The sequence below is a fragment of the Dunckerocampus dactyliophorus genome, chromosome 4, assembly GCF_027744805.1.
Source record: "Dunckerocampus dactyliophorus isolate RoL2022-P2 chromosome 4, RoL_Ddac_1.1, whole genome shotgun sequence".
NCBI classification, from domain to species: domain Eukaryota; kingdom Metazoa; phylum Chordata; class Actinopteri; order Syngnathiformes; family Syngnathidae; genus Dunckerocampus; species Dunckerocampus dactyliophorus.
Window position 1 is genome coordinate 17,021,350 of NC_072822.1, and position 13,366 is coordinate 17,034,715.

The 13,366-nt window shown below is 41.4% G+C and overlaps 2 protein-coding genes across 3 annotated transcripts in view; one reads left to right on the plus strand and one right to left on the minus strand.

Moving 5' to 3' along the window:
- The window catches only part of rab11fip1a (RAB11 family interacting protein 1 (class I) a), a 19,602-nt gene extending 17,948 nt beyond the window's left edge, over window positions 1-1,654 (plus strand). For both annotated transcript variants that reach the window (XM_054772466.1, XM_054772467.1), the window contains one exon: window positions 111-1,654. In XM_054772466.1, coding sequence (XP_054628441.1) covers window positions 111-314 — 204 coding nt within the window. In that variant the 3' untranslated portion in view covers window positions 315-1,654. The remainder of the gene's footprint in view (window positions 1-110) is intronic.
- prlhr2a (prolactin releasing hormone receptor 2a) lies at window positions 1,585-11,178 on the minus strand. The gene is made up of 3 exons (XM_054772473.1): window positions 10,878-11,178; window positions 7,472-7,946; window positions 1,585-3,032 (listed from the first exon to the last, which is right to left on the minus strand). The coding sequence occupies exons 2-3, from the start codon at window positions 7,924-7,926 to the stop codon at window positions 2,396-2,398; spliced, it is 1,092 nt and encodes a 363-aa protein (XP_054628448.1). The 5' UTR covers window positions 7,927-7,946; window positions 10,878-11,178; the 3' UTR covers window positions 1,585-2,395.
- Between the last annotated feature and the right edge of the window lie 2,188 nt (window positions 11,179-13,366).

Consider the following 13,366-nt stretch of genomic DNA (forward strand, 5'->3'; position numbering starts at 1 on the left):
ACAACACCATGACACATTTACAAATCCCCTCATCGTGTCTTTGCGACATACGTTGACCCAGGTAGCTGTCTTTCTTCCTTTTGACACTTTCTTTATTGTACTTGATATAGATGGCAGGCTTGGCTGACAGTGGACCCTTCACTCAGCTGACACATGAAGAGCTGATCACACTGGTGGTGAGGCAGCAGGCTGACCTGTCCAAAAAAGAGTCTAAGATCAGCGAGCTGGAAGACTACATTGACAACCTGCTGGTGCGCGTCATTGAGGAGAAGCCCGCCATCCTGCAGGCTATGAACACAACCAAGCCAGTGTGAGCCCGGGGGAGGAAGAGTCCTGCTGCGATACTTTTCTTTCTGCTGTGTACTAAGAGACACATGAACGTCTTAAAGCATATGCACTTTGTGGATTCAATTTCTTTAAGAATGCTGTTAATGATCCGAGGTTCTAGTATGTGGTGATTCCTTGATAAACAAGCAAGTAAATACTGTATGTATATTGATGTCTGTTTCGATGGTTGGCCATTCTTGATTTACTTGAGGTAACCTGGGTTGTGATTTATTTAATATACACTATGTGGACACAAGTATCCAGACACTCTACTTATTCAATAATCCAATCAGGAGTTGGACTAGATCCCTTAGTCCTACCTGTTTCTTTTAACAAGACATTATGGACATTTGTGGGAGCAGTTTGAGGAAGGCCCTTAAACATGCCTGTGCCCCAGCGCACACAGCGAGGTCCACACATGCATGTATCCAGGCATGGTTGCATGAGTTTAGTGGGGAAGAATGTGGGAGCCCTAAACTCAAGCCCATCAAACACTCCTGGGACAGAAGAGAGATGATGAGCCAGCAGGTCCTGACTAACCACTCAGTGACCTCTGACCTCACAAACGTTCTTCCAGATGAATAGACCAGCCGTGTTTTCTTAGTTATCACTTGCTGTAGGTGGAGTGGTCACACGGCCAAATACTTTTGTCTTTATGGCGTGCTCGTGCTCTTTCTTCGACACACACTGTATATAAAACGCAATGACACAATTATACCAAAATATATATTTTACAACATTGTATATATGGACTATATGAAAATAGTTCCCAAAAACATAATTTATAAGTCTCATCAAGTCAGGATCACTGATTTTCCTTGCACTGCAGATATTTGAATGTTTTTTGTTGTATTCTGATCAGCTGCTTTACCTTCTTTAAACATACTGTGCCTTTTTCCAATGTACAAAATCAGCAATGCATGAAAGCAAGCAGCGAGTGTCTGCTGTATATTTGGAATTGCAGTCTTACGTGGTGAGGATTTGGCTGATGGTGCACATTGGTGCTCAAGAACATGACAAAATAACACCGAGTCCCGTAACTCCTGATAATAACCAGTGTGATGTTTGCTTCCAGTAAGTCTGTGATAATCAAAGCCAAAAGTGAAATGCTCACTGTTATTACTTGTCTTAACTGAAAATCCTTTTTCACAGAAATTCCAGCAATACTTTTGAATGTACACACGTCTTCCAAAGCCTTTTGTGTCTTGATTTGCTGAATGACTCGTTGTTGGCTACCTCTGAAATAATGCTGCAGTCTACTTTGAACAGAGGCAATGCGGACAATATCAATGTGGTTTTATTTTTAAATAAAGACACTAATATTACATCCAAATGAAAACTGTGCTTGTATTTGATTGAAAGACACACATTTCATCCGATAGCATGTACTTACATTATACTTTTTTTTTGAAAGAATAAATTCTGTACATCTATATCTACATTGTTTCTTTTCACAAGCACTGAGACCAGCTGTACTAACATGTTTGTATACTGCAAGACGGTCAATTTCATTTAAGATGTTCATGTCAGCGTAATACGGGAGCGCCAAATGTGTTGTAGGACACAACATTTAACACATCAGTCTGAAAATGTTTGACAAATGGACGTCACAGTTTGGGCAAATCACAGTTACATGTTACACAACATAAAAGAACACACACACCTCAAGGAAACGTCATTTCCAACAAGTCTCTAATCCCAAAAACGTATCTCTCGGACCAAATGGGCTGGTCAAAGAGGCAGTGAGTATGGGTGTGGATTAGGTGTGACAAATGCAAGAAGCACACTTGTCCTTGATGGCAGGGTCTCGATGAGATTGCTACTCTAGGTAGCATTTTATGAGAAGTTTTGTTATTTCTTGATAGAAAGGATGCCTTTTCTCCTCTACTGTATCTTGCCTCTGCTTACTGGCTGCTTGCCTGCCCCATTCATGTTACACACCACTCATCCAATCACCTTCCAGACTGCATTTGAAGCGCCTGCCCTTTAGCACACATCTCCCTCTGCGATATCCTTCATGTGCATGATTACAAATCTTTGCATGTTATTGGTGCTTATTACGACTCCTTCACAGCACAACGCTGGCGGTGGCGGCATTGTTGGAGGCAACGCCAATACGACGGCGGCATGTGACCATTTTGCGAAGCTCAGAACGAAAGCGATCATGGAGCCAGGCGTAAAGGAAGGGGTTGCAGCAAGATGAGCTCATGGCACACAGGTGGCAGAGCAACTGAATGAGCAGGAAGTAGCGCTTATCAATGAGGCTGATATCAATGTCACGCAGCACATTAAAGATGCTGATGGGCATCCAGCAAATACCAAAAGCGGCCACTACTAGGCTCACCAGGCGGAAGGTCTTGCGTTTGCGCATGCGCTGGGCCTCCGCTTGGCTCTGGGTGCGGTAGCCTGGCGCGACACATTTCCTCAGTTTGACAGAGATGCACAGGTAAGAGATGCACAGTGCAGACAGAGGCAGCACATAGGTGATGAAGAGAGTGCTGTATGCGTAGGCCAGATGCTCCCCCTCCTGACCCATCCAGAACTCCTCACAGATGGTGAAGCCCTCATTTTGGAACTCCACATGGTAGGTGTGAGCCACAGCTGGAGCCACCAAAGCACAGGACAGCAGCCAGATAGCGGACAGCAGGTAGGTGCATGCCAAGACAGAGATCCGCTTTTTCAGTGGATGCACAGTGGCATAGTACCTGTTAAAGAGGAGAAGCCTTGGTCAATATACAGTGTCTCTCCAAAGTGAGCACACCCCTCACATTTCAGGAACCATTTGTATTACAGTAGATCTGAGAATGATGTCCGGCATGTATATAATAAAACAGATTCTCATAGCTTCTCAACCACAATGGTCATTTTGCAGTGGCCTCACTGTATATACAGTATAGCCCAGGGAATTTTTGGCATTTGTGTCCCTAACTTTGAGTTCTTTTCTACCCAGTGTGTTTTAACTGCTATACAAACCAGCTTCAAGTCTGGCTGAGAAAATGCCTGTGCAACACAAACAGAAAATGCATAACTTCGTCTCAAATTGACCCCACAATCAGGGTCACTTTTAAGTAACCTACCTTGGAGTGAATTGTAACCAGTGACGTGGGTCGGGGGAGGCAGGTGAGGAATGATGAAAAATACAACAACGAATAACAACATAAAAGTAAATATTAATATTTGTCCATTGAACTGTATTATAAATGTATTTTCTGTAAAATGTCTGTTGAAATCGCTGAATTTGTAGATTTCTTGATGAAATACAGGGAAGTAACCTCGTGAGCAGGCTTCTCGGTTTATTGCTCAAGCCCCGCCTACCGCCTGAGTGCACACTGATTGGCTCATGGCGGCTGCCAGTTTGTTTATGTCAGCATGTCACCAATAACATATGTCGCAGAAACATGTATTACGCACCGTGACATTTTTAGTGTAAGTGTGACATCATTAGTCTTGCTAATCAGACAATAAAATACATAGAAATGTCACACGGGAGACACTTGCAATACCGCTGCATCCTGAAGGGGTGGGGGCGTGCGTGAGCAGGAAGGCGCTTCTAGGAAATCAAAAACGTTCACTATGTATTTATGCTCTACTGAATGAATGAATGAATGAATTTGACTGCCAAGATGGAGGATTATACACCCAAACTCACCAGGAGGTGATCAGACTTTTACAACAAAGTAGCAAACTTACATGTACTTCATATACAAATAAGGTAAGGTAAGAACAACATTTTATTTTTCAGTTGATAAAAAAATAAATAAATAATTAGGTCTAAGAAGTATCTGAAAAACATGTTTGAACCAAAGTGAATTTTTCTCCTCTTTGGTTATCCTCTTAAAAGCAACCTGTGTTAACATTAAAACAATTCCAAAGGAGTAAGTGCCTCACCAGCCATGAACCTCACTGATTGTAACATTATCAAATAAGGACCATGACAATGACTTAAGACAGGGGTGTCCAAAGTGCGACCCGCCCCTGTTTTTTTTATTGGCCTTTGTCACATTGTAAAAATAAAATTTAACAAAAACAACAACAACAAAGCAAAAATGGAAAAATCAGCAGTTGTGGTGTAAGAAAAAGTTGTAATTTTACGAGAATAACATCGTAATTCTCACCACTCTCACTCTCACCACTTTTTAGCAGCTTTAACCTATCACGGATTTTCAAAATAAACTTATTAATAAATTATTGCTACTTTGTGGTTAACTACACCCTATTATTAGTCATAAAATATGTATATTTAATCAAGTTTTACTTACTTTTGGCTTAAATTAAGCATTTCAACCATAAAAATGTCTAAATGAATGGAAATACAAATATAAGGCATTCAAAAGACGCATTCAAAGACGTGATTCGTAGTATCCCACACTGATCACTAGGTGTCAGTAATGTTACAGTGATGACACCGCCCAGAAAAAAATAACAAGGCGCTCTCCCGATGCTAACGTGTGAGTCTACATCATGTCTTACAGTATTTATAGGGATAGAAATCTCGTTGTGACAGACGGTTCGATTCGATGCGAGATACACAGGTTACGATACGATTCAAAAACGCTATATTTTAAAAACGGAACGATTCGATACGATTTCAGCGTACAACCGATACGATTCGATTTGATTCTATGGTTCATGTTTGTTGATGTTGATATTAATCATACATTATAAAATAAAGATGGCGATTAGTATTTTGACATGTGTAAAGGAGCACATCAGAATAACATGTCTGACGTGCTGCATTTATTCTTCATACACAGACCAAAAAAAGACTTGCTGAATGAACATCTTTTTGTTTGATGGGATGAATATTTGACATTCTATGTTTTCTACCTATATTGTTATAACTGTTACATTTGGAACATTTAAGTTTTATCGTGTCTTAATGGAAGCGGAGCCACCAAACTAAGTTTCGTTGTATACCGTGTGCAATGATAATAAACATCGATCGTGTGAAACCCCTAAAAGAATGACACGTCTTCCAAGCACGGATAAGTAAATAAGTAATAAGACAAAGAAGTTTGTCACACGGGTGCAATGAAAATGCTGTGTTAGCTTGTAAGAGTAAACAATCCCATACTCAAAATGCCATAACAGTAGTCAGCGAGCAACATTTCAGACTGAGCATAGTGTTTTCAACACTCCAGGTACGTAACAAAGGTGCAACATTTCAAAGTAAACAAGTCACAGAGCAAAAAAAGGGACCGTACTCGCCTCCGGCTGGTCAAGTTCTGCACCCTTCTCGTAAAATCCTAAGACGTTCCAAACTTTTGTTTTTTGTTTTTTGTTTTTTTTGTTTTTTACTGATGTGTTGAAAGTCTTTTGTGGTGACGAGCTAGCAGGCTAAAAGTCATACTATTATGAGAAACAAAACAGAATAAAGTTGTTATTTTTGGAAAATTTGATTGGGGAAAACATGATATAATATTATGGGACCAAAGCCGTAATATTACGAGCAAACATTATTTTAGAATAAAGTTGAAATATATGGACAATAAAGGGAAAAAAAACGACAGCAAAAATGGGGAAAAAAAGAGCAAAGTGTTCATACTAATAATACGTTTTTTCACTTATATCACAAAGCTGAGATGTAGTATTTTATCAAACTTCTTAGCATATGTACATGTGTTGGTTTACAAAATATCACAGTGTCCCTTGCATCATTTCATTTTTCAGTATGTGGCCCTCAGTGGAAAAGGTTTGGAAACCTCTTATTTAGGATATTTCGACAGTCCAAATGTCATTTGCACTCAAGTTGTGCCGTTTTCATGACTTCAAGCTTTCAAGTTAAAAAGTGCCACATTGTGTTTATTAAAACGGGCTGCCCATGCAAGGCTGGCGGCCTCAGCACTCGTAACGGACAGAGTTGGGTTTCGTGTCACAAAGTCGGACAACCAGTCTGGCCCAGCAGTTGGTGTCTCGTTCCGTGACGTTGGAGGTTTGCAGCCATATTTTACTGCAAGCTGATATGCGAGTTCTCTCACCTGTAATGTTAATCATATATTGCAGTGGTCCCCAACCCCCGCGGGCCATGGGTCATTTGGTACCGGGCCGCACAGAAAGACAAAATAATTTCCATTATTTCCTTTTTTTATGTTTTATTTTGAAAAGTGGCCGGATTCTCTCTGTTACATCCGTCTCACTTGACGCATGTCCATTGCGAGTGTGCTAACTTTATCTCATGCCGCACAGATAGACTACTGCTGTATTTTTAGCATTTTTATTTCACCTCATATTTGGTGTCAAATGCTGATACTATGTGGGAATGCATAAAGGTAAGTTTGGATGACTTATTGAGTGCTAATGTGCACATTTGTCTCAAGTTAATTCATGCTAGCACACTGCCTCTTACCACACACGTCAAACAGCCATGTAATAATCTCTCTGGGGGTTGGCATTCATTTTGTGCTTTTAATTTGATGTTATTCATGTCTTAGTTTTACACAATACATAATAAATAAGATACATTAGATCGCTATAATGTACGACACACACCGCCCGGTCCGCGGAAGATTTGTGGGAACACAAGCCGGTCCGTGGGTCAAAAAAGGTTGGGGACCACTGTTTTAGTGTACACATCGTATACACTCATTATATTTCACATTGTCTCATAGAACACCTTTAAAATACTTCCCCTAACTTATCCTTTTCCAATTCTTTTGTGTTTTTTGTCTTTACAGTTGTATATTTAATTAACGTTTATTAATGTTATAACTTGTCCCCAGCAAGTTTGTTACAATTGCACCAAGTGCATTAGCGATGAGGTAGGTTAGCTTACAGCTAACACCTAAAATGACCGCAAAGAATCTGAATGAAAGGGAGCGACACGTCATCAACATGATGTACGTTTGGTGAGTTCAACTACAAAGCAGACCATGTCGTCACAAAATTAATTGGAGTATAAAAAAAACGATCCTTTATTTTGCCGGGATATTTCCAAAAGTGACTGTTGGCAGGTACGCATCTGCCGCTGCCATTTGAAGCAATTTCCTTTGCCGGATGATAACAGGCATTTTGTGTGAAATTATGTGCAGTGATGTTCCACTGTCCTTGTCTAAAACAAGAATAGCACCGAGCTGGAAGCCTCATCTTTCAAGCAGGGTGCCTCATCTGATGATGAGCGGCAGCAATATATTTCTCAACGACTCACCTGTCCACCCCGATGGCGGTAAGGGTGAAGACTGACACGTACACGGTCACCGGCTGGATGAGATAGACCAGGTAGCACATGAAGCGCCCAAAGACCCACCCACGGGGGTTGAGCGCGTAGGCCAGAGTGAAGGGGACACACGTGGCGCACATGAGCATGTCAGAGAAGGCAAGGTTTCCAATGAAAAAGTTGGTGACGTTGTGCATCTTGCGAGTGCGGCAGATGACGTACAGCAGCAGGTAGTTACCGACGACGCCCACCAGGGCCACGAGAGTGTAGCAGGGAATGATGAGCAGCTTGAAGGACTGCAGCAGTTCCACACCCTCAATCTGGGGACCGCGCTCAGAGGAGACGTTCTGGAGTGCCACCTCAAACATGCGACCTGTACCATTCTCCTCGTGGGTCACAAGTGGTGATGTGAGCTCTGGAACACCGTCACTGCTCGTGTCTTCCATCACCACAGGCTGATGTCAACCTGATGGGATTGGAGGCAGGCAAATCATCATTATTAAACGCTGCGGGTTTGGATGTCTCATGTCTGCTTTGACAGCGTGCTCATTAACGGCTCATGCTAGGGATTAGAGCCGGGCCGATGCAGACACCGATATTGTTATTGGCTGAAAAAAAGCCGACATCCGCTACATATAATAGAACACGATGAAAGTGGAACATGTGTATTTAAAATAAATAACCAAAAATACCGGAATTCTTTAGAAATCAGTAATAAATAAAATGCAGTTCTCAATGCAGTGGCTAATCCTGCAGCTCAACAACACAATAAATATTTTCTTAGTAAAAAAACAAACAAAGCAAAATGCAAATAAATGCAATCAAGTGGCTCAAGAAGGTCACAGCTTAAATAATTACAAAAAACTCATAATGTTACATTATTACTTCACAGTCGTGAATGCGCAGTGGAGAGTAAACGCTTTATACACTTACTGTATCCTCGACTCCTGTCCCGTTCTGAATCACCATCTCCAGATTTGGTGACCCTCGACGTAAGTGATATGCCGACAACGACAACGGCGCTACTCGGTGCTAACGAGGCAGCTAACGCCGGTGCTTAATATACTTGTGCTTTCCTCTGTTGTAATATATATGCCAAAAATATATTTATATTCGATTCCTGTCGTAATGCAATGTGACGTATGCGCCTGTGGGCCGTCTGCGCAGGTGCTGCGTGAGGTCACGGTTGGTGAATAAAGAAGATCTACATGCTGGTGAAGTCTTTTAACAAGCCTCATTAAGGAAAAGAACCCCCAATATAAAAACTTATGTTTATAAATTGAAATAAATAATTATAAATATAAAAATTGCGAGTGGCGTTGGTCTCACGAATGTGCAGAACCAATCATGTTTCCGGTATGGATCTTACGTCGTTGGTACGCACAATGTATAGCTTGCGCGTGGTTCTTGCAACATTCATGCGAAGCCAGAAAGGAACGCAAGGCCAGTACATTGATTGCGAGTTTGACACACTGGCAACTTACGTGCGTTGGTTGTACGAATGAAGCGATGAAGAAGCCTCAGATTTTGTGCGTTCGACTTACAGGTTGTACGTTGGGTACGCGGTGACCTTACTCCTTCATACTCACCACAAGTACGTTCTCCACAAGCAAAAAAAACAAACAAACAGAGATTTGGGGAACGTCACAAAACGCACGGCCAAAAAAAAAAAAACGTACTTCCAGTTGTGATGTAGGCTTTACTGCGGAATCGTTACTTGTTCGTTTTATTCACTAAAGACCGTACATTAGCAAGAAAAATGCTGGGTTTGCTAGCTTGGCGTTAGCTCGTATTCCTCCATGCCTTCCTCGCTTTTGTTTACATTCCCAAAACTGCTTGCAAGCACCTCCTGCCTGACTGGGTGGTGTGTGTGGACTTGGACGTTGGCGTTGCGAAATCCAATATCCAATAATTCTTGTCAAGCATAAGACGTTAAACCAGACCCAATTTGAACAAAATAAGAACCACAAAACTACAAATCTGGAAGAGATTTACGCTACACTATCTTGCGTAAGTATAGGTCTTCTGTTCAAGACACACGTGATTTTCAATTCATTAATAACACAAATCAGGAAGAATTTGTATCAAAATAGGCTTTTTATAACAAAAACAAAAACATACTATGTAAAAATGTATGCACCCCCGTGTAGTCAGAATGGTACGATCTTTGATCACATGGCATTTTCATATGATTCGACGCTGAGATTAAAAGTCGACCTGCCCTCCTCGGAATCGAATCGTTGAACAGTCGACTATTCCAAGACACCCCTAGACATCAGATTAGGAGTGTTAAAGGAAGTTGCTATACTTGCTTATTTTACAGTCATTACAAATGACTGATTTACAACCCAAAGGCAAACCTTGAAAGTAATTACAGACCACGGACATACTGAGCTAGCAAGCATACTGTGTGGAGCACGACGACATCACTTGCACCCCGATATCATTATTGTCAGAAAAAACGATACTAACATGAACCAATATCATGTTTTCTGGCCAATATCAGACGATATTATCAGACATCTCTAGTTATTACATCGCAGCGTATCATATCATTGCGAGTCACGGTATAAATATGCCTACTGTGGTTTGACTGGTAAGTGCTACGATCATCCATGATGTGTGACCTGATTGCTGCCTGTGTGGGCACACATTCATGTTATCACAATCAATACATTCATGTTGTTCGTGATCACCACAGAGAGTAAATCGCATGATTTGTTTGACTTGGTTTTTTATCCACAGGATGCCCTTCATGACATAACCCTCCCATTTATCCCGGCTTGGGACGAATAAAACAGGTGATGCTATGAATAATTATGATAGTCAGTGGTAATCCGCATTATTAGAAGTACTTTATCTGGGTAGCTATTTGTTTTTATTGTCTATGTTCGATGTCAAAAGGAAGTTCCTGTTCATTGTTTCATCTGGGAAGGTTGGTAAAGCTGCATAAATAAGATCTGGATAGACATATGGCAACATAGAAAATATTCTCCCAATTGAAATGCTCAGTCCCAGTTGACTGATCTTTCATATTTTCTATGTTTTAAGGTGAACATTATGTATTATTTCAAGCTTATCATTTTGTTGTCTAATTAACAACCACTTTCAGATATTTTTTGTACTCGTACTAAATTACATGAATTGGATTTGAGTCATTCACGTCACACGTAGTGTATTTTTCCCCCTTTATTGTTTCTATGTGGTGGAACTATGCAGAAAAGTCTTGATCACAAGGCGGCACAGTGAGCTGCAAATGGACTAATAGGGGAAATAATCCCCCACAGTAAACACTGTCTTTTGGAAAAGCATTCAATACATCCATTAATATAAAACGCATTAAAAAATGTTTTTACAATTTGTGCGTGCACGAGGAGGCGAGAAGAAGCGCACTTACCTTGTGTTGGCGGCCGAGTGTGAAGCATCGGAGTAGGAAAAAAAAGCCGGAGGAAGAGTGGGGTGCTAATTGAGGTACAGCATGGAGTGTTTGCATTCGAACTCAGTAGATATGCACGCACCGATGCAGAGGCAGGGCTTTCTTTCCCTTCCGTAGTTCATGTGTCACTTTTTATTTGCATCTGGCTGTGACGTCACGTTTTATTTGGTGGTACGGTTGGGCTCAAACAATGTTTGCAAGATCTTCATCACGCAGGAGAGGAAGAATTCATACTTTTTCTTTCTTTCTTTCTTTCTTTTTTTTTTTTTTACTGAAATCCATCTAAATGTAATGTTTTTGATGCCGCATTCGGTTTGGGGTGTACTTCCATTGACTGTCAATAGGGGGTAGTGTTCTGCCTCTGAACTTGACTGACAGCTCTGATTGACATGTTTTTGCATGGACCAAAAAAACGAGAACTTCATAATTTGCATATGAAGCAACTTTAAAGGTCTCCTATTATGAAAAAAATGACTCTCTAATGTTGTTCTGGCAGTAATATGTATTTATGAGCATCAAACCAGAGAAAAATCTATCAGCGCCCTCGCTAATTGTGCTCAGATGTGGTATAAAATGGATGGACGGACGATTCCGTTGCAAAATGAATGAATATGTGAAACATATGGAAGTTGATTTCCTAGCACATCCTTAACGACGTGAACACTGTTAAAGTGTCAACTCACAAAAATAGTTTAACGCACAAAGTTCCATAAGCAATAAACATATTTCAACTCAACCAAAGGTGACATTTTCTTCCATGGCGGTACGCAACTACGGTACAGTAATCCGTCGTTTATCACGGTTAATTGAGCAAAAGTTGCTAGATAGGTCGCCTTTAAAGGGATAGTTAAAACATTTTTTTACATGAAGTTGTGTGACATCCCCATCAGCAGTGACTTCCCCGGCTTTGTCCCGTGAGCCGAGTTCGGGTGGGTTTTTGTTGTGGAGGAAAGTAGTTCCAGCTAGTTACTGGAGTCTTAAGTTAAGTGTTTTGCTTCTCAAAACAATATGCGTTCAAAAGAGTAATATATTTGCATCACAAAACCTTTGCCCACAAAAAAAGCCTTTTCGTGCTGGCGCCGCTCCGCTGTACTGTAGCATTTTTCTATCCTTGTTAAAACATACTGGTGCAGTCCTTCAAAGCGAGGATTCATTTACAAGCTCGCAAGCAAGCTGGCGATGACACAGGAGACACGCAGGGCATCACCTTTTATGACTCTGTGGTGGCCTCAGCCATCTTCTATGCTGTGGGCTGCTGGAGAGGGGGCAGCACGGACAGGGACAGGAGCAGGATCAATAGGCTGATCAGGAGAGCGAGCTCTGTCCTGGACGGTCCTCTGGACTCCGTGGAGGAAGTGGGGGAGAGAAGGATGTTGGCTAAGCTGACATCCATCATGGACAACACCTCTCACCCGCTACATGACACTGTGGTTTCCCTGGGCAGCTCCTTCAGCAGCAGACTGTTACACCCACGGTGTAAGAAGGAGAGGTTCCGCAGGTCCTTCATACCGACCGCTGTCAGGCTCTACAACACCTGCACCACCTGAACCATGTTGTAGACACTATGCTTTCTTTACACTGTTCTCTTTACTTGTCTTGCTTGCTTGCTGCTGTAACAAGTAAATTTCCCCGCTGTGGGATAAATAAAGTACATACATCACGAAGGAGACTGATTGACAATGGTCTACAGCCAATCAGGACGCAGAAAACAATGGGCGGTGCAGACAGCCGAGCGAGGGAAGAGAGGTACTCAACTTCCCACAATGCAATTCTTATTAAAGGGCCAGGCGCTGCCTGTAACGGCGTTCATACGCCGTAATAAAAAAAAAAAAAGAAGCACTAAAAGCACTGTGCTCTTTTGAAAACATAATGTTTTGAGAAGCAAAAAACTTAGGAGACCCCAGCAACTAGCCAGGAACTATTTTCCTCCACAACGAAAACCGACCAGAGCTCAACTCATGTGACGAAGTGGGGGATGCACTACACTGCTGATGGGGATGTCATACAACTTCATGTAAAAAATCCGAACTATCCTTTTAACTTGAAAGCTGCATCATATGCATTTACAGTATTTGTGTGTTTTCCATAATGAGGGTGTGTGCATGACGCACAAAATGGCTGTTCTGAAGTATATGAGATGTCACGAGATTAGAATGTGACCATAAATTAGCTGCATCACTGTATAAGCGTGAGAAAAAAGTAGCGGCTTATACACCGGAAATGATGGTATGTCTCCTATATTGGTTAATACGTGTGCAAAGGTGACTGTAGGGGTGTTAGTTCATGTCTAGAGGGCTCTAATAATGTTAAAAAAACGTATTTAGAAGGTCGTAAACAGGTTTTCAATGCTACAAAATATTATACATTATATTATATAATATTAAAAATAAGGAATTCTACTTTGCGGAAATTCACTTTTCACGGTCGGGTCTGGAACCAATTAACCACAA

Excerpts from the sequence above, each read along its gene's own strand:
- prlhr2a (XM_054772473.1), bottom strand. The coding sequence starts at position 7,926 with ATGGAAGACACGAGCAGTGACGGTGTTCCAGAGCTCACATCACCACTT. Across the intron at positions 3,033-7,471 it reads ACCGCCATCGGGGTGGACAG|GTACTATGCCACTGTGCATC; the intron begins GTGAGTCGTTGA and ends CCTCTTTAACAG.